Here is a 19,980-nt window from a genome sequence, read left to right on the forward strand (position 1 = left end):
CTATGTTCCTAAAGCTGTGATTATAAAATGTATGAAATTGTAACTGTAAAGCTGTATAGTTCTGCATAATTTCCTACAGACTTCCTTCTAAGGGTACAGTTTCAAAACTTGCCATGGGATAACAAATCCCCTTAGGTGTGAAAGGGTGGGTTGGGGGTTAAAAAAAGCATTTGAAGTGATCATGGGTATAAGATTAAGCATTAAAGTGATCATTTAGATAGAGTGAAGTATTACAAAGATCATACATATAGGATTAATTGTTTTATAATAATAGAATCAAAAAGTGTTACTGCTCCAATATGGCAAGGAGTCCATAGAGCTGACTCATAGAAAGACCATCACTTGAAGTAGCACTCTGACCTCAAAATCAGCCCTTAATGCACTCTGGTCTGGCTTAAAAGCCCATGAGAGAATTTCAGGCATGAAAGCCACAACACTGTTGCAAAAAGTGTCCCTATATGAAGGACCTCTTTGGGTGAGACCCCAGTGGAAAGGAGTGGTCATCAAAGAAAGATGTACTTTTCTCTAAAGGAAGGAGAAAACTTTTACTTTTCTTATGGCCTTGTCTAAATATTGAAGAAATTAGTGGATTCAATATGCTTCTATAGCCTAGGCAGCTCATGTCAAGAGCCTCAGGTGATCACTGACATCATACATAAGAGTGCTAATTATTATATTATCAACAGGAGTTACTGCACACTAACTTCCCATGCAGGCTCTATATGTGCTCAAATACTTGAATTATGAGAGTTAATAGTAAAACCTGTTTTCAAAGATTTACTTTGTTTTAGTGTATTGAGTGTAAGATATTGTTATGCCTCATAAGTTTTAGTTATGCCTAAGTGTCCAACTCTATTGCAGTTTTCACTGGGGGGTTCTTCAACTCATGGTAAAAATTTTCTCTATTATAACCATTTTTAAAAGAAAAATAAGAAAGGAAATAGGATGTAGGGTGGGAGCAAAACGGGGGGGGTGGGTGGAGTGGGAACTGTCTTTTTGTTCTTAAAACCATATGTATGGGGGCCTGCATTGTGGTGCAGCCAGCAAAGCCTTTTGTGCCAGCCCGATATGGGCTCCAGTTCAATTCTGTGCAGCACCACATCCAATCTTGCTCTCTGCTATAGCCTGGGAAAGCAGTAGAAGTTGGCCCAAGTCCTTGGGCACATGGGCCCCTGCACCCATGCTGGAGAACCAGAAGAAGCTCCTGGCTCCTGGCTTTGGATCAGCACAACTCTGGCCAATGTAGCCATCTGGAGAGTGAACCACTGGATGGAAGACCTCTCTTTCTCTCTATCTTTCTCTGCCTCTGCCTCTCAAGAAAATAAATAAATCATTTTTCAAAACCAAATGTAAGATACATGAAATTTTTTCCATTTATATAAATTAAAAAAATAAAAAATAAAAAAAACTCAAGAAGCTCTTTGTCTTTGGATGTTATTTTTTCCAGGATTCACCTACCTTATTTATTTTTTGTATTGGTTTCCCATGTATGATATCCTCTCAGTTTTCTACTCAATGCTGTTCATTTTTACACAAGTAAGTTGAGACCTTCCTGAAAGACTGTAAAAAGAAAATTCATAGAATTCAGTCAACAAACAATACACTCAGCTCTATTATTGGAAACACCAGGGCATATGCTTGTGTTCCTTCCTCCCCAGACCAACCCTCAGTCTCGTTCTGCACCCAGGAATGACCATCAGATACTGTGACTTGCTCTCTGGATAATATTTTGGGTCACTTAATTGGGCCATTTTGGATCTATTACTAAAACTCTAAGAAAGGTTAGCTATGAAATTCTGGAGCAATATTTCTGTTTCTTTAAAGGCAAATGCTGCCTTCACTGGCTCCACCCAATCTGAGCTTCCTGAATACAGAGGCTGTGGGGAGGGCAAACACTTCCCCTACAGTCACCTCAACAGCAACAGCTACAACAGCCTCTCTAGAGAAACCTGAGAACTCACCAGCTTGTTCAAAAGGTGAGCCTGTCTGAGAAGAGGGCCCAGAATGACAGATCTGGGAGGGGCAATAGGGAACAGGGCACTTGGGTGGGGTGGATTCTGATCTAAGGAGGGAAAATATAAAGTGCCAACAGGTAATGTAATATTCAGAGGATACTTCCAAGGTGGTAGAAGATGGGTGGAAGGGAGGGAGTAAGATTTTTCTATCGTAGTGTCCATTCATCGATATTTAACAGGACAAACTTTTGCTGAATAGGGTGCCTTTCCTAATGGCTCGGTGATACTTAGCATTGCTTGGCAACCTGGCAACCTTAATAGGAAAGTAAGTGCTCCCATGGCAAATTTTTAGAGCTGGAAAATTATTTAGGGACAATCTAAATCTCTCTTTTTACTCAAAAAGAAAATCAGAATCCCAAGGTTTGTTCATTCTCCATGTCTTATCCAGGCTATTAATGATAAGATGATAAAATTTAGTCTGCTCACTATTTTCCAACAGGTAATAAATGTAAGCTGTGTCCTTAACAGTGCAACTTGCGAGATGGAGAAGGGAGTGCTATGGGAGCAGATTAGTTACTTTCTCAACCTTCCTACCACACTCTTCTTTTTCAGGCCACATGAAGTGGTACAACCTCATAAATGCCGAAGGAGTAATCAGTTTTCAGTTCTTCAGTGTCTTTGATGTGTGTGTTCACATGCCAATGGTATTTTGTGACAACTACTTTTGCAATCAGTGGGTGCTGTGCTCTGTAGCACATTTGTGGAACCTCCTCTAGGAAGGCCTCACATCATGCCTAGTAGGTTTTATTGTCCCTTTTCATCACAGAGGAGCTGACTATCAAAGAACTTGAGGCATGTTCTTAAGTGTTCTAGGTCTGGGCCACAGATTAGGTCTTACCACATCTGAAGTCCATGCTTTCCTCACTTGTGTACCCTTCTGTTAGCTGCAGGTCCTCTGGGTATTCTGAGAAAGTTCTTAAGGGATATTTTTTCTGACTTTCCCTCTCAATGTTGGCTTGTCACTAAGGAAAGAAGTCCACTGAGACACTGAGGACCTCCTCCTGGCCCTACCTGTCACAGGCTTGTTCCCAGCTCACCCTTCTAGAGACTGTGTGGATACCCCACTATCTGCACGAAGTCTATCCTGGATAAGATGTAAAATGATGCTTACACTCATGGACTCCGAAGAACCTAAGATGTGGAGGGGGGCGGGAGTGCGGAAGGTTATAGGCAAATGGAGGGGTGGCTAAGGACTTCACATCAAATCCTTGTTCTGCCCTATAACTGTATGCATGTTACCCTAGGCAAATTTAAGAAATGGGAGAAACTAACAGAACTAGAGAGAGTTCACTTTGCTGGTAAAATAATGCCATTTAATACAGTCCTATAGTTCTAGTGTCTTGTGAATTTATATGTGGGGAGCCGTTCAATCAGATTAAGGTTTGCCTCACTATTTTTGGTGGAATGCTTCATGGGTATAAGTTGTAAACTTCTAGAAGAAAACACATACTGTTTTGTTGTCTCTTGTGATGCTAGCAGGCATTTTTATTGCCTAGAATGAATTTAGTGTTTCATCAAGAGTTTCCAAATGATGATAGACTAATTTTATATTTTCTTCATTTATTAGATGGAATAATTTTTAATATACAAAGTAACTTCCCTTCAGCAATTCTTTCATTCTCTTGGGACACAATTAAAAGATGAAATAAGGGAAACACCTGAAAAGTGATTGACTTCCCCCTTTACTTATCCACGTTCATAGTGATAAGTTGCAGTGTTCAAGCACACTGCAAAGGGAGCAATTAATTTTCTTGAAGAAGATGGCATTGCTCCCAGCTACTGATTTTCAACATGTTTGCATATTTCAGCAGTTAGACTTGATTTTTCTTACTGATGCTGAACTTGCTCCATCATTTTCCAGTTGTAGTTTCTTCATGGTAGCTACTGAGTCTCTTGACTGGCCTGTAATATCTTTTAAAAATTTTATTAATGTAAACAGAACAGATTTCATGTATTTAATTGATAACAATTCTTAGAAGACAACATACATCCTTCACCCCCCCACACCAATCCTGTCTCCTTCCTTTCTTTTCTTTCATAAAGTTTTTTTTTTTTTTGACAGGCAGAGTGAGCAATGAGAGAGAGAGAGAGACAGAGAGAAAGGTCTTCCTTTTGCTGTTGGTTCACCCTCCAATGGCTGCCGCGGCCGGCGCACCGCACTGATCCGAAGGCAGGAGCCAGGTACTTCTCCTGGTCTCCCATGGGGTGCAGGGTCCAAGCACTTGGTCCATCCTCCACTGTACTCCTGGGCCACAGCAGAGAGCTGGCCTGGAAGAGGGGCAACTGGGAAAGAAACCGGCGCCCCGACCGGGACTAGAACCCGGTGTGCCGGCGCCGCTATGTGGAGGATTAGCCTAGTGAGCCACGGCGCTGGCCCTTTCATAAAGTTTTGCAATAACTTTTAATAGTACACCTGCTTTTTAGTGAATAGAGTTCAAGGTTGAACTTGTATATTTCTTGGCCAAGATCTGGAATCATCATTTTATTTGGAGAGCCCTAATTTTTTGAGTGAGAAATAACACTTGAAGACCACAATCTGGGTATTCACCATACTCATTGGTATTGTGTTGGTCATTGTTTATGTCTTTTATATGGACTTTGAAATTCACACACACACACACCCTAACAATAAACACAATTCCTGAAAACATTTTAAGATTATTGTAGGGTTTTTCCTCTGTCTCCTTAGGTTATATTCCATTAGGTATGTATGAACAGTGAAATGACTGCATTTTCAAGACCCTTGGTTCATCTATCACACAAAATACAATTAGCTTAATTTTTTAGTTGGTTTTGATTTTTTCATGCTTTTAAAAATGTAATGTTAGCTGTAAACTGGATGATCTTAAGACTAAATATACAAAACCAATAATATTCAAAGTCAAGTTTTTAGTATCTTTCCTTGCCTTCACCCATTTCTTCCATCCTCATATGAGTAACTTTTTCTTAGTTTCAGATTATTCTGCCACTGTGTTTTCACATATATATGAAAAGGCATTTATATATCTAACTCATGTTCCTCTTTTTCTTATAAATGGCAATGAAATATACATTATTTTTTCTACTTTGATTTTTTTCTTCACTCAACAACATATCCTGGAGATCACTCCTTATTTGTATATAGAGACAGTTCACATTCCTTTTTACATTTGGATAACACCTCACTGTGTGAATACACCCTGGTTTATTCAGCTGATCCCATACTGATGATCATTTGATAGGTTTTTCATCTTTTGATATTGCTAATAGTGTGGCATCAGTTGAATAAAATGTACCTTTAGAAAATTTATGAATAATGTATATTATTTAAAAAGTGTACCTTGATTTCAATTTTATAATGAGATCCCATTGATATAAATGCGTTTTAATTCCAATTTGTATGAATTATTTGAAGTACCTTCATATATCCTTTGTATTTTTTTCTGTGTAGCTTTCAGGTAAGTATCAAAATTTGGATTGATAATCAAAGAATAAATGCATATGCAATTATTGAAAGATATTATTAAATGTTCTGTAAGTGTTGGGCTATTTTTCCATTCCCACTATTCACTGGAGATGATCTATTTCCCCCATACCTTTCCCAACAGGTTGTGTTGACAAACTTTTGGACTTTGCCATATCTATCCTTGAGAAAGAGTATATTGAACTGTTTTTCATTTATTTTTCTCTATTATGAACTAATTGAATGTAGTTCTATATATTCCAGGGAAATTTTCATGTCTTCTTTGAACTGCATATTCATATTACTTGCTCAACTTTCTATCAAGTTGTTGGTCTTTGGTTTTCTACTATTAGATATTCTTTGTATAAAAGAAAAATTACGTTTGCAATAAATTGGATAAAAACATATGGTAGCTGCCTTTTTGGGTGGGGCTGGCTTATTTCATTAAGTATAATGGTTTCCAATTGAATCCTGTTTGTTGCAAAAGCAGTACCTCATTTTTCTTTATGGCTGAGGAGTAATCCATAATAAACAACACACACACACAAACACACACACACATAAACACACACACACAGACAATTCCTTTGTCCAGTCATCAGTTGATCAGCATCTGGGTTGATTTCATATCTTAGCTATTGTGAACTCCATTGCAATAAACATAGGGGTTCAGATGACAGTTTCATATGCTGATTTAATTTTGTTTGTGTAAATTACCAAGGAGTGAGATTGCTGGGTCATATGGTACAGCTATTTTCAAATTTCTCAGCTATGTACATACTGTTTTCCATAATTTCTATACTAATTTACATTCCCACCAACAGTGTATTAGCCTGCACTTTTCCCCACATCCTTGCCAGAATGTATTTTTTTTTTATTTTAGAATGATGGCCATTCTAACTGGGATGAGGTAAAACTTCACTGTCTTTTTTATTTGCATTTCCCAGATGGCTAGTGATCTTGAGCAATTTTTAATGTGTCTGTAGGCCATTTGATTTTTCTATTTTTTTTTTTTGACAGGCAGAGTGGACAGTGAGAGAGAGAGACAGAGAGAAAGGTCTTCCTTGGCCATTGGTTCACCCTCCAATGGCCGCCGCGGCTGGCGCACTGCGGCCTGCGCACCGCGCTGATATGATGGCAGGAGCCAGGTGCTTATCCTGGTCTCCCATGGGGTGCAGGGCCCAAGTATTTGGGCCATCCTCCACTGCACTCCCTGGCCACAGCAGAGAGCTGGCCTGGAAGAGGGGCAACTGGGACAGAATCCGGCGCCCCGACCGGGACTAGAATCCGGTGTGCTGGCGCCGCAAGGCAGAGGATTAGCCTAGTGAGCCACGGCGCCAGCCGATTTTTCTATTTTAAAAATGTCTGTTCAAGTTTTTGTGCATTGATTAACTGGATTGCTGTGTTGTTGTTGAGTTCCTTGGGCTTTTTGTAGATTCTGGATATTAATCCTTTATCAGTTTCACAGTTTGCTAGTTTTTCTCTTGTTCTATCACTTCCCTCTTCAGTTTGCTGAGTGTTTCCTTTGCAGTGCAGAAGCTTCTCAGTTTGATGTAATCTCGTTTGTCTTCTTTGACTTTAATTGACTGTGTGTCTGCAGTCTTGTTCAAGAATTCTTTGCCCATGCCAATGTTTTGTGGAGTCTCCCCAGTGTTATCCTCTAGTAATTTGGTGGTATCAGGATAGATATAGATCCTTGATCCCTTTTAAGTTGATTTTTGTATGAGGTGTAAGGTAGGGGTCTTGATTCATGCTTCTGCATGTAGAGATCCAATTTTCCCAGCACCAATTTTTGAAGAGACTGCCCTTTCTCCAAGCATTCATTTTATATCCTTTGTCAAAGACTCATTGATTGTACATGCATGGATTGATGCATTCTGTTCTGTTCCATTGATCCACATGTCTACTTCTACACCAATTCCAGGCTATTTCTCTAATTTTGATTTTTCTTGACTTTTAGTAATTTTGAGTTTGTTTTTTGTTGTTTTTCTAGATCCTTGAGATGGACTGAGAGCTCATGTCTTTGATAACTTTCTACTTTCTTGATGTTGTGACCAACTGTTTGCTATAAGTTTCCTTCTCACTGCTGCTTTTGTTGTGTCCCCTAAGTTTTTATATGTTATATTGTCATATTTGTTTATTTCCAGGAATTCTTTAATTTGTCCCTTCATTTTTTTCTTCTGTGACCCATTGTTCATTCAGGAGCATGCTGTTCAGTCTTCATGTGTTTACACATTTTCTAGAGATTCTTGAGTTGTTAATTTTCAGACTGTTGAAATCTTTTCTTAGTATATACTAAATTGATCTTCTGTATATAAAGATAACTGAAAATGATTCAATGACAGTCAGGAACAGTTTAAGTAGTATTGAGACTATGATATTTAAATTTTTTAACTTTTATATAATGAATATAAATTTCCAAAGTACAGCTTATGGATTACAATGGCTTACCCCCCCCCCCGTAACTTCCCTCTCACCCGCAACCCTCCACTTTCCCACTCCCTCTCCCCTTCCATTCACATCAAGATTCATTTTCAATTCTCTTTGTATACAGAAGATCAGTTTAGCATACATTAAGTAAAGATTTCAACAATTTGCTCCCACACAGAAACATAAAGTGAAAAATACTGTTTGAGTACTAGTTATAGCATTAAATCTCAATGTACAGCACACTAAGGACAAAGATCCTACATGAGGAGTAAGTGCACAGTGACTCCTGTTGTTGACTTAACAAATTGACACTCTTGTTTATGGCGTCAGTAATCACCCTAGGCTCTTGTCATGAGCTACCAAGGCTATGGAAGCCCCCTGTGTTCACCGACTCTGATCATATTTAGACAAGGCCATGGTCAAAGTGGAAGTTCTCTCCTCCCTTCAGAGAAAGGTACCTCCTTCTTTGATGACCCATTCTTTCCACTGGGATCTCACTCGCAGAGATCTTTCATTTAGGTTTTTTTTCCCCAGAGTGTCTTGGCTTTCCATGCCTGAAATACTCTTATGGGCTTTTCAGCCAGATCCGCATGCCTTAAGGGCTGATTCTGAGGCCAGAATGCTGTTTAGGACATCTGCCATTCTATGGGTCTGCTGTGTATCTCACTTCCCATGTTGGATCGTTCTCTCCCTTTTTTATTCTATCAGCTAATTCCAATTCAATCCCATCAAGGTGGCATGTACCAATGCCATCTCACTAGTCACAGTGATCAATTTCTGTTCACAATTGATCACAATGATAGGACTAAGAACAAAAGGATCACATAAACAAGAATAGTGTCTGCAAATACTAGCTGATATTTAAAATTTTAATAGTGTTTCCTGGTCAAACAACATGGACCTGATACTCTTTTGTTAGAGAATTCTTTACACTAGTATTTCTTCCTTAGTAATTGGACTGCTTCATCTTTCTGTCTTCACTGAGGGGACTATGCATAAGAAAATGTTACAGATTTTCAACAATGACAAGAAAAAAGGACTGGGAACAATTCCTACTCACTAAATTGGCCTTTTTTCCTTCCCTTCCTTCCTTAAGGTCTATATGTGCCTAAGTTCCCAAGCGTCCTTACATAGACATGGCTGGCCTTCAAAAACGTACTTTGAGGATCGTTCTAGTAGGGAAAACTGGAAGTGGGAAAAGTGCGACAGCAAACACCATCCTTGGGAACGAAGTCTTTTCATCTGGAGTAAGTGCCCAATCCCTTACCAAGACCTGTCAAAAAGCATCCCGGGAACGGAAGGGGACAGAACTCCTTGTTGTGGACACCCCGGGGCTCTTTGACACTAAGGAGAAACTGGATAAAACCTGCAAAGAAATCAGCAAGTGCGTCCTCTTCTCCTGCCCAGGGCCTCATGCCATTCTCCTGGTTATGCCGCTGGGCCGCTACACACAAGAAGATCAAAACACTGTTGCACTGATCAAGGGTGTCTTTGGGGAGTCAGCGATGAAGCACATGATCGTCTTGTTTACCCGCAGAGAAGAGCTGGAGGATCAGACCCTGGATGACTTTATAGCGACGGCAGATGTGAGCCTGAAGAGCGTCATCCAGGAGTGCGGGGGCCGCTGCTACGCCATTAGCAACAGAGCAGACAAGGCTGAGAAGGAGGGTCAGGTGCAGGAGCTGGTGGATATGATAGAGAAGATGTCACGGGAAAATCCATGTGGGTATTTTAATGAGAACATATACAAGGACATAGAGAAAAGACTGAATAAGCAGGCAGATATTTTGCAGAAAAAATATGATGAGCAGTTAAAGAATGAAATTAAACTTATAGAAAATGATTGTAGTCTTAAAACAAAGGAAGAAATATCTAAAAGAATAGTAGAGGCAAGGATTAGATATGATGAAAAAAAGAAAGATAGAAATGAAGAAGATGAGCAGAATACATTTGACTATATCTTCTGTTGGGTTAAGAATGCCCTTTGGAAAATATGGCATACATTTTGGAAGTAAATTTTATTATTTCTCTATAATTTACTGTGATTCATTAAAGAGATGGATTGTATTTTCCAAAGATTGCTGTTATAATATCTCCCCTACACACAAAATTTCAAAAGTACATTGAAACAATAATTCTTCTGTATTTCTCTTTACAATATTCTGAATATGAATACATTATGAAATAATTAAATCAAAATAATTACTATAGACTTCAGATATGTATCTTCTTTTTCTTTTTTGGTGCATTGAGAAAATTTAAGAATTAGTTTCCTGGGGCCGGTGCTGTGGGCACTGGTTCTAGTCCCAGCTGCAACTCTTCATATAGCTCTCTGCTATGACCTGGAAAGCAGTAGAAGATGGCCCAAGTCCTAGGGCCCCTCCACCCTCGTCTGAGAATGGGAAGAATCTCCTGGCTCCTGGCTTCAGATCAGCGCAGCTCTGGCCATTGTAGCCATTTAGGGAGTGAACCAATGGAAGGAAAACCTTTCTCTCTGCTTCTCTCTCTCTCTGTGTCTGTAAATCTACCTCTCAAATCAATAAATAAAATCTTCAAAAAAGAATTGGTTTCTTAGAAAATCTCAAAAAAAAAAAAACAAAGAAATTTTAACTACAGTCACCATTTTAAACTCAAATATCCAGAACTATTCTCCCTGCAGAAACAAATCTTTGTACCCACTGAACCACACATGCCCCTTCTTCCACTTCCTCAGTCATTGGAAACTAAATTATATTTTTTGCTTTATAAGTTCAACTATTTTAGATTCCATGCATAAATGATACCATGCAATGTTGTTTTTCTGCACTTAGTTTATTTCACTCAGCGTAATGTACCCATGAGTATATATACCATATCCATTCACACGCCTATGGGTACTTGGTTTATTGCTACATCTTGGCTGTTGTGGAAAATACTGAAATGAATAAGGGAAAGCAGATAACTCTTTAAGATAACAAATTTCTTTTGCTTGACACTTGTTTTGGCCTATTTGTGCTACTATCACAAAATATTGAAAGCAATGTGGCTTATAAACAACAGAAATTTGTTTCTCAGTTATGGAGACTGATAAGTGCACAAAGCTCCAGGAGACTTAAGCTTTAGTGAAGATCTCTTCCTTATAGATATCCATCTCTTAGTCTGAACTCAGCAGCAGTAACTGGGAGTCTTTGTTAGAATTCGTTTGTAAGGAAATTAATCTTATTCAAGAGGGTTCTACCCCATCACATAATTACTTCATAAGCCTCCCTTCCTAATATCATCACCTTGAGAGGGATAATGTCAACCTATGAATTAGGGGTGGGGCACATAAACATTCAGACCATGGCATCACTCATTACATTTCAAAATTCATGCCCTTCTCACATCAGAAGCATTCATTCTATTCCAGTAGCCCCAAAGTCTTTACTTGTTCCAGACTGAATTTTAAAATCCAACCCAAAAGCCCCATCTAATTTTCATCAAAATCATATATGGGTGTCACTAAGTTACAATTCATCCTGTGACAAATTGCCCTACAGCTGTGAGCCTTTGAAATTAAATATATTGTGTACATCTTAAATACAGTGGTGGGACAGGCACAGCATAGACATTCACATTCCAACAGGGAAAATTGGGAAGAAGAAAGGAGCAGGTGTTCTTAAGCAAGTCTAAGACCTCAAGGCCAAAGAACAAATATTGACAGTGTGCTCTGCCCCTCAAGATGTAGCACTTTGGGCTTATGAAGGCGGGGCAGTCCCTACTGTCTCTGAAATGCCCTTGGGGTCATTTTCCAACGTCTTGCACAATGGGCCTTGGCTGCTGTTTAGATGGCTGACTAATATCCTTACTGTTGTGATAAATAGCTCCTGGATTCCATTGAGATGTCTCATCATACTAATCTCCTTATCAAAAGATCACCTAGCCATATCCTTGTGCTTTTTTGTTAACAATTTTACCTTTAGGTAATTTATTTAAAATTTATTTAATTAATTTATTTTATTTGTTTGAGCTTCAGAGAGAGAGAGAGGAGCTCATCCACTGGTTCCCTCTTCAAATGCCCACAATGAGCTCAGGCTGGAACAGGCCCAGGATGGGATCTGGGAGCTCAGTCCAGGTCTCCCACATGGTGGCAGGAACCCAACCACCTGAGTCATCACTGCTGCTTCCCAAGGTCAGCATGGACAGGAAACTGTCCTCCTGAGCCTCAGCTGGTCATCACACTAGGCACTCTGATACAGGCAGCAGGTGTCTTACCTGCCCCTTGTATTTTACTATAGACAGAAGAGTAATAAAGCAGCACCTTGAACATGTTGCTTAGAGAGTTCCTCAGCCAAATACCCAATTTAATTGCACACAAGTTTTAACATCCCCAACAGCAGAACATAGAGTGACTCAGCCATGGTCTTTATGACCTTACAATAAAGATGACCTTTTGTGTCTGAGACCTCATCAGAATGACCTTCATCACCCACATTTCTTTTTTAACTTTTATTTAATAAATATAAATTTCAAAAGTACAGCTTTTGGATTATATTTGTTTTTCCTCCTATAACCACACTCCTACCCACAAACCATCCCATCTCCTATTCCCTCTCCCATCCCATTCCTCATTAAGATTAATTTTTAATTCTCTTTATGTACAGAACATCAACTTAGTATATACTCAGTAAAGATTTCAACAGTTTACACCATCACAGACTCACAAAGTATAGGTGTTCAGTTAGTTGTCACAGATCAAGGAAAATATATGATATGTGTCCCTTTGGGATTGGCTTATTTCATTCAGTATCATGGTTTCCAGATTACACAATTTCATTGCAAATGAGCAAATTTCATTTTTTACCACTGCATAATATTCTATAGAGTAAATATCCCATAATTACTTTGTTTGTTTGAAAGGCAGAGTTACAGAGAGAGAGAGAGAGAGAGAGAGAGACAGAGAAAGAAAGACTGTCCATCCTCTGGTTCACTCCCTAAATGGCTGCAATGATTGGGCTGGGGCAGGCTGAAGCCAGCAGCCTTGAACTCCTTATGGGTTTCCCATATGAATGGCAAGGCACTATCTTCCACTGCTTTCCCAGGTATGTCAAGAGGGAACTGAATGCGAAATAGAGCAGTTGGGATTCAAACCAGCACTTAGATGAGATGCTTTTCTCACAGGAAGCTATGTACCAGCATCTGCTAAAGCAATTCTAAGAAAGAATCTTATAGCAAAAAATGTCCATATTAAGAAAAAGCAAAGAGACATGAAAGCAATACTCAGGATCACAAACCATCAGGAAATGCAAATAAAAATACACTGAAGTATCTTCTCACGCTAGTAAGAATGGGTATTACACAAAAATAAAAAAAATAAATAGATAACAAAGGGTCGTGAGGTTGTAGGGGGAAAAGGTACACTTTTGACACTATTTTTATACACTATTGACAGGAATGTAATTAGCATACCCATTATGGAAACAATATGGAAAATTCTCCAGACTAAAATTATATCTACCATATGACCCAGCTACTCCAATCCTTCGAATATATTCAAAGGAAATTAAATCAGCATATAAAAGAAGCATCTGTACTCTCATATTTATAGCAGGCCAATTTTATAGCAAAGATACGAAATCAACCAAGATGTCATCAACATATGACTGCATAAAGAAAATGTGGTATATATACACACAAGGAAATATTACTCAGACATAACAAGAATGAAATCCTGACATTTGCAACAAAATGGATGAAACTGGAGATCATTATGCTAAATGAAATAAAGCTGACATAGAAAGAACAAATATCACATGCTTTCTCTCCTACGTCAAAGTTAACATGCAGAAATTTCACAGGTGTCATATTATTCATCATACAGATAGTTATAAATATTGTCTTCCCTGAATTATACCATCTGTATATCAATATATCTTCCTTCCCCCTTTATGATCATTGTTGTGACTCCTACATTATGTGATAAAAATATCCATGTTTTCAAGAAAAATAGAATATATGTGTATGTACATAATATTGCATTTGAAGAGAATGTGGCAAAATATTAAAAGTTGTTAAATCTTAAATTTAAAAATGCTTCTAGGAACATAAAGAAATGTCACACTCTACCCCATAAACATATATATATATAATTATTAATAAAATATTTTAGTGGGAAGAAAAGAATGATCTCAATAAACAACTTAAGTTTACACCTCAATAAACTACAAAAAAGAATAATCAAAACCCAAAGTTAGCAAGAAATGAAAGTATGAAGTTCAGAGCAGAAACAGAGATGAGGGAGGCTGGCATTGTGACATAGCGAGTCAAGCTACTAACTATATTGTTGGCATCCTATATGGGCACTGGTTCATGTCCCAGCTGTTCCAATTCCAATCCAGCTCCTTGCTAATGTGCCTGGCAAAGCAACAGAAGATGGCCCAGTCTGAGCCCCTTGGGCCCCTGCATCCACATGAGAGACCCTGGTGGAGACCCAGACTCTTGACTTCAGTCTGACTCTGCCCTGGCTGTTGTGGCTATTTGGAGAGTAAACTAGTGAATGGAAGATTCACATTTTCACATTCTCTCAAATTTTAAAATTTTATATTTTTAAAACAGAAGCACATACTAGGAAAAAAGCAGTGAAATTAAGACTTTTCTGAATAGAGACAAAGTTTACAAACCTTTAGCTAAGCAGCATTTTATACCCTACTTCTTATTCTTACAGTCTGCTCTTGTCCCTCTTCCATTGAGTCATAGAGTTTGTGTTCCCCCCATTGAAATGACTGGACCCGTGTGACTATGTTGACAAAAAAAGAGGATGGTTGAAACACACCATAGAATTCTCAGGATAGGGGGGTGGAGCCAAGATGGCGGAATAGTGAGGGCGTGCACCGATAGTCCGGGAAAAGATAGTTTAATAAAAGTGGAGTTACTGTAGGCACAGGAAAAGGCTCAGGAAAAAATTGCAGAGGAAACTCTTCTGGATCTAGTGGATGTGACATGGAGGACCTATGGGGAGAGCAAGGTCGCCCACTGCGTGGAAGCCAAGCCGCGGGAGCCGCACCGCCCGCAGCGCCAAGCCACAGGAACCGCGCCACGGAGTCTGCGCACCAGTGCTGGAAGGGGAGGTGAGATAAAAACCTCGGTAACCCAAGACATTGGCGGGGAAAGGCAGAAAGAGCCTAGAGGGAATGAAAGCCCCACTGGGGAAAGTTCACTGGACTGGAGGAGAGAAAATACGAACAAATAAGGGGAACCAGCACGGACATTAGCCTCTCTCTCCACTCACCTTACAAAGCCAAGCAAGACAAAGAGCAGGCACCATTTTACGTATGTAAAGAGGCGCCTGCCATTAGCCAAGCAGAAAAACCTGACTCTGGTGGGGAGAAATAACAGGAGGTTAAGACTTATTTAGTGAAAGTGAGGAGCTAACGAACTGAGACTGTGAAAATCTGAGGGTGGGCAAGAGAACTCACCGAGTACACAAACTCGGTAACTTGGGCAAACTGGTGAGAGACTGTTGAGAAATTTGAGACCACACTGAGGGCTCCATAAACTCTTTGTGTGGTCCCAGGGGTAACGAGACAAACACCCACAGGGGCCAGATTTCATACATCAGCTACCCTCAATTCCACTCAGCTGTGTGGAATTACTTCCCAACTGAGTCAGAAAAAAAAAGAGAGAGAGAGAGAGAGAGCAAGCGGGAGAACAATCTGGGTGAGTCACCTTTGGCACACTCTTAACCCTGAAGAACCAAACAGAGCTCTCTGGCCACACCCATCACAGCCTCTAAGGATCCATCAAAAGCAGACAGTCCACTTAATCTAGAGTCACAGTATAACAAGAAGAAACCAAAGAATATCTCCAATATGCCAAACAACAAATGCAGAAACCGAGGTAACAAGAACAAGGAAGACACTATGACACCCCCAAATGAAATAGACACCCCAATTCAAGATTATGAAAATGATGAGATAGAAGAAATGCAAGAAGCGGATCTCAAAAAATTCATAAGAACATTAAGATGTTCTCAAAAACAAATTCTTGAACTACAGAAATCTTTAGTGGACAAGATAGAAAATCTCTCTCACAAAAAATGAAATATTAAGAAGGAATCAAAATGAAAAGAAACAACTAGTAGAACATGAAACTATGATAGTGACGAGAAATCATAATGAAATGAAGAATTCAATAGATCAAATGACAAACACATTAGAGAGCCTTAAAAACAGAATGAGTGAAGCAGAAGAGAAAATATCGGACTTAGAAGACAGAGAACAGGAAAGTATACAATCAAACCAAAGAAAAGAAGAGGAAGTTAGAAATCTAAAAAATATTGTTGGGAATCTTCAGGATACTATTAAAAAACAACAACTCAGGAATCCCTAGAGCATATGCAAACACATGGAGATTGAACAACATGCTCCTGAATGAACAATGGGTCATAGAAGAAATCAAAAGAGAAATCAAAAACTTTCTGGAAGTAAATGAGGATAACAGCACAACATACCAAAACTTATGGGATACAAGAAAAGCAGTGTTAAGAGGAAAGTTTATAGCAATAGGTGCCTACATCAAGAAATTGGAAAGGCAGCCAATAAATGAGCTATCAATGCATCTCAAATATCTAGAAAAACTACAGCAAACCAAACCGAAAACTAGTAGGAGAATGGAAATAATTAAAATCAGAGAAGAAATCAACAGGATTGAATCCAAAAAAAATTACAAAAGATCAGCCAAACAAAGAACTGGTTTTTTAGAAAAGTAAAGAAATTGACACACCATTGTCCCAAATAACCAAAAAAATGAGAAAGAAGACCCAAATCAATAAAATCAGAGATGGAAAAGGGAAATTACTACAAAGAGTTGTATATGAACAAACTGGGAAATCTACCAGAAATGGATAGATGCCTGGAGACATGCAATTTACCAAAATTGAACCATGAAGACATAGAAAACCTAAATAGACCCATAACTGAAACAGAAATTGAAACAGTAATAAAGGCCCTCCCAACAAAGAAAAGCCCAGGACCAGATGGATTCACTGCTGAATTCTACCAGACATTTAAAGAAGAAGTAACTCCAATTCTTCTCAAACTATTCAAAACAATTGAAAGAGAGGGAATCCTCCCAAATTCTTTCTACAAAGCAGGTATCACCTTAATTCCTAAGCCAGAGAAAGATGCAGCATTGAAAGAAAATTATAGACCAATTTCCCAAATGAACATAGGCGCCAAAATCCTCAATAAATTTTGGGCCAATAGAATTCAGCAACACATCAGAAAGATCATCCACCCAGACCAAATATGACTTATCCCTGGTATGCAGGTATGGTTCAACATTCGCAAATCAATCAATGTGAAACACCACATTAACAAACTACTGAAGAAAAATCATATGATTATCTCAATAGATGCAGAGAAAGAATCTGATAAAACACAACACACTTTCATGATGAAATCTTAAACAAATTGGGTATAGAAGGAGCATTTTTCAGCAACCAAGACAAGTTATCAAAAACCCATGGCCAGCATCCTATTGAAAGGGGAAAAGTTGTAAGCATTTTCAATGAGATCCAGTAGGTTCTCAATGAGAATAGGTAGGTTGCATGTGTCCAGGCATCTATCCATTTCTGGATCCCTCCTCACAGCCCAGGCTCTCACACAGTGTAAGGGGCAGTGTGTGTGGTGGGGGGGTCACCTCACATCTGGATCTCATTGGTCCCGCCTCACAGCCCAGGCTCTCACACAGTGGAGGGGGCACAGTGTGTATGTTTGGGGGGGGGGGTCACCATCACACCTGGATCTCACTGGGTCCCTCCTCACAGCCCAGGCCCACTCACACAGACAGGGATGCCCACTCTCACTATTGCTATTCAATATATTACTGGAAGTTTTAGCCAGAGCTATTAGGCAAAAGAAACATATTAAAGGGACACAAATTGGGGAGGAAGAAGTCAAACTATCCCTCTTTGCAGATGATTCTTTATTTAGCAAATCCAAAAAATTTACTAAGAAATATTGGAGTCATAAGAGTTTGGCAAAGTAGCAGGAAATAAAATCAATGCACAAAAATAAACAGGCTTTGTATACACAGACAATGCCACTGCTGAGAAAGGACTTCTAAGATCAATCCCATTCACAGTAGCTATAAAAAATCAAATACCTTGGAGTAAACTTAAGCAAGGATTCTCTATGATGAGAATTATAAAACACAAAGTGAAATATATTGTTTGAGTACTCGTTATACCATTAAATCTCAATGCACAGCACATTAAGGACAGAGATCCTACATGAGGAGTAAGTGCACAGTGACTCCTGTTGTTGACTTTACCAATTGACACTCCTGTCTATGGCATCAGTAATCTCCCTATGCTCCAGTCATGAGTTTCCAAGGCTATGGAAGCCCCCTGAGTTCTCCGATTCTTATCTTGTTTAGACAAGGTCATAGTCAAAGTGGAGGATCTCTCCTCCCTTCAGAGAAAGGTACCTCCTTCTTTGAAGACCTGTTCTTTCCACTGGGATCTCACTCACAGAGATCTTTTGCCAGAGTGTCTTGGCTTTCCATGCCTGAAATACTCTCATGGGCTTTTCAGCCAGATCCGAATGCCTTTAGGGCTGATTCTGAGGCCAGAGTGCTGTTTAGGACATCTGCCATTCTATGAGTCTGCTGAGTATCTCACTTCCCATGTTGGATCACTCTCCCCTTTATTTATTCTATCGGTTAGTGTTAGCAGGTACTAGACTTGTTTATGTGCTCCCTTTGACTCTTAGTCCTTTCATTATGATCAATTGTGAACTGAAATTGATCACTTGGAATAGTGAGATGGCATTGGTACATGCCACCTTGATGGGATTAAATTGGAGTCCCCTGGTATGTTTCTAACTCTACCATTTGGGGCAAGTCAGCTTGAGCATGTCCCAAATTATATATCTCTTCCCTCTCTTATTCCTACTCTTATGTTTAACAGGGATCACATTTCAGTTAAATTTCAACACTTAAGAATAACTGTGTATTAATTACAGAATTAAACCAGTCATATTAAGTAGAACATGAAGTACTCATATTTAAAAGCATTAAAGCATGTTTTTCTATTTTTTTAAACTTTTATTTAATGAATATAAATTTCCAAAGTACAGAATATTGATTACAATGACTTCCCCCCCATAACGTCCCTCCAACCCGCAACCCTCCCCTTATCCACTCCCTCTCCCCTTCCATTCACATCAAGATTCATTTTCGATTCTCTTTATATACAGAAGATCAGTTTAGCATACATTAAGTAAAGATTTCAACAGTTTGCTCCCACACAGAAACATAAAGTGAAAAATACTGTTTGAGTACTCGTTATAGCATTAAATCACAATGTACAGCACACTAAGGACAAAGATCCTACATGAGGAGTAAGTGCACAGTGACTCCTGTGTTTGACTTAACAAATTGACACTCTTGTTTATGGCATCAGTAATCACCCTAGGCCCTTGTCATGAGCTGCCAAGGCTTTGGAAGCCCCCTGGGTTCACTGACTCTGATCATTTTTAGACAAGGCCATGGTCAAAGTGGAAGTTCTCTCCTCCCTTCAGAGAAAGGTACCTCCTTCTTTGATGACCCATTCTTTCCACTGGGATCTCACTCACAGAGATCTTTCATTTAGGTTTTTTTTTTCCCCCAGAGTGTCTTGGCTTTCCATGCCTGAAATACTCTCATGGGCATTTCAGCCAGATCCGCATGCCTGAAGGGCTGATTATGAGGCCAGAGTGCTATTAGGACATTTGTCATTCTATGGGTGTGCTGTGTATCTCACTTCCCATGTTGGACCATTCTCTCCCTTTTTTATTCTATCAGCTAGTATTTGCAGACACTATTCTTGTTTATGTGATCCCTTTGGTTCTTAGTCCTATCATTACGATCAATTGTGAACAGAAATTGATCACTGGGACTAGTGAGATGGCATTGGTACATGCCACCTCGATGGGATTGAATTCGAATCCCCTGGTATGTTTCTAACTCTACCGTTTGAGGTAAGTCATCTTGAGCATGTCCCGAATTGCACATCTCTTCCCTCTCTTGTTCCCACTCTTATATTTAACAGCAATCACTTTTCAGTTGTTTCAGCACTTAAGAAGAATTGGTTAT

The 19,980-nt window shown here is 39.2% G+C and overlaps 1 protein-coding gene across 4 annotated transcripts; it reads left to right on the plus strand.

Annotated features, from left to right (window-relative positions):
- The first annotated feature begins 1,894 nt into the window (after positions 1–1,894).
- Positions 1,895–10,099, plus strand: LOC100343521 (GTPase IMAP family member 7). 4 transcript variants are annotated; one of them, XM_089299530.1, is made up of 4 exons: positions 1,895–1,976; positions 4,078–4,196; positions 8,984–9,134; positions 9,295–10,099. In XM_089299530.1, the coding sequence occupies exons 3-4, from the start codon at positions 8,990–8,992 to the stop codon at positions 9,900–9,902; spliced, it is 753 nt and encodes a 250-aa protein (XP_089155656.1). In that variant the 5' UTR covers positions 1,895–1,976; positions 4,078–4,196; positions 8,984–8,989; the 3' UTR covers positions 9,903–10,099. The 4 variants fall into 4 exon arrangements, with proteins under 4 accessions (XP_089155656.1, XP_089155655.1, XP_089155657.1 ...); XM_089299529.1 differs by having other exon boundaries at positions 8,984–10,099; XM_089299531.1 differs by lacking the exon at positions 4,078–4,196.
- The last annotated feature ends 9,881 nt before the right edge of the window (positions 10,100–19,980 follow it).

The sequence above is a fragment of the Oryctolagus cuniculus genome, chromosome 7 (genome assembly GCF_051225735.1).
Source record: "Oryctolagus cuniculus isolate XC-2025 breed Fujian yellow rabbit chromosome 7, ASM5122573v1, whole genome shotgun sequence".
NCBI classification, from domain to species: domain Eukaryota; kingdom Metazoa; phylum Chordata; class Mammalia; order Lagomorpha; family Leporidae; genus Oryctolagus; species Oryctolagus cuniculus.

Bases quoted from the DNA above. Each gene is read 5' to 3' on its own strand.
- LOC100343521 (XM_089299529.1), top strand. From the start codon at position 9,024: ATGGCTGGCCTTCAAAAACGTACTTTGAGGATCGTTCTAGTAGGGAAA.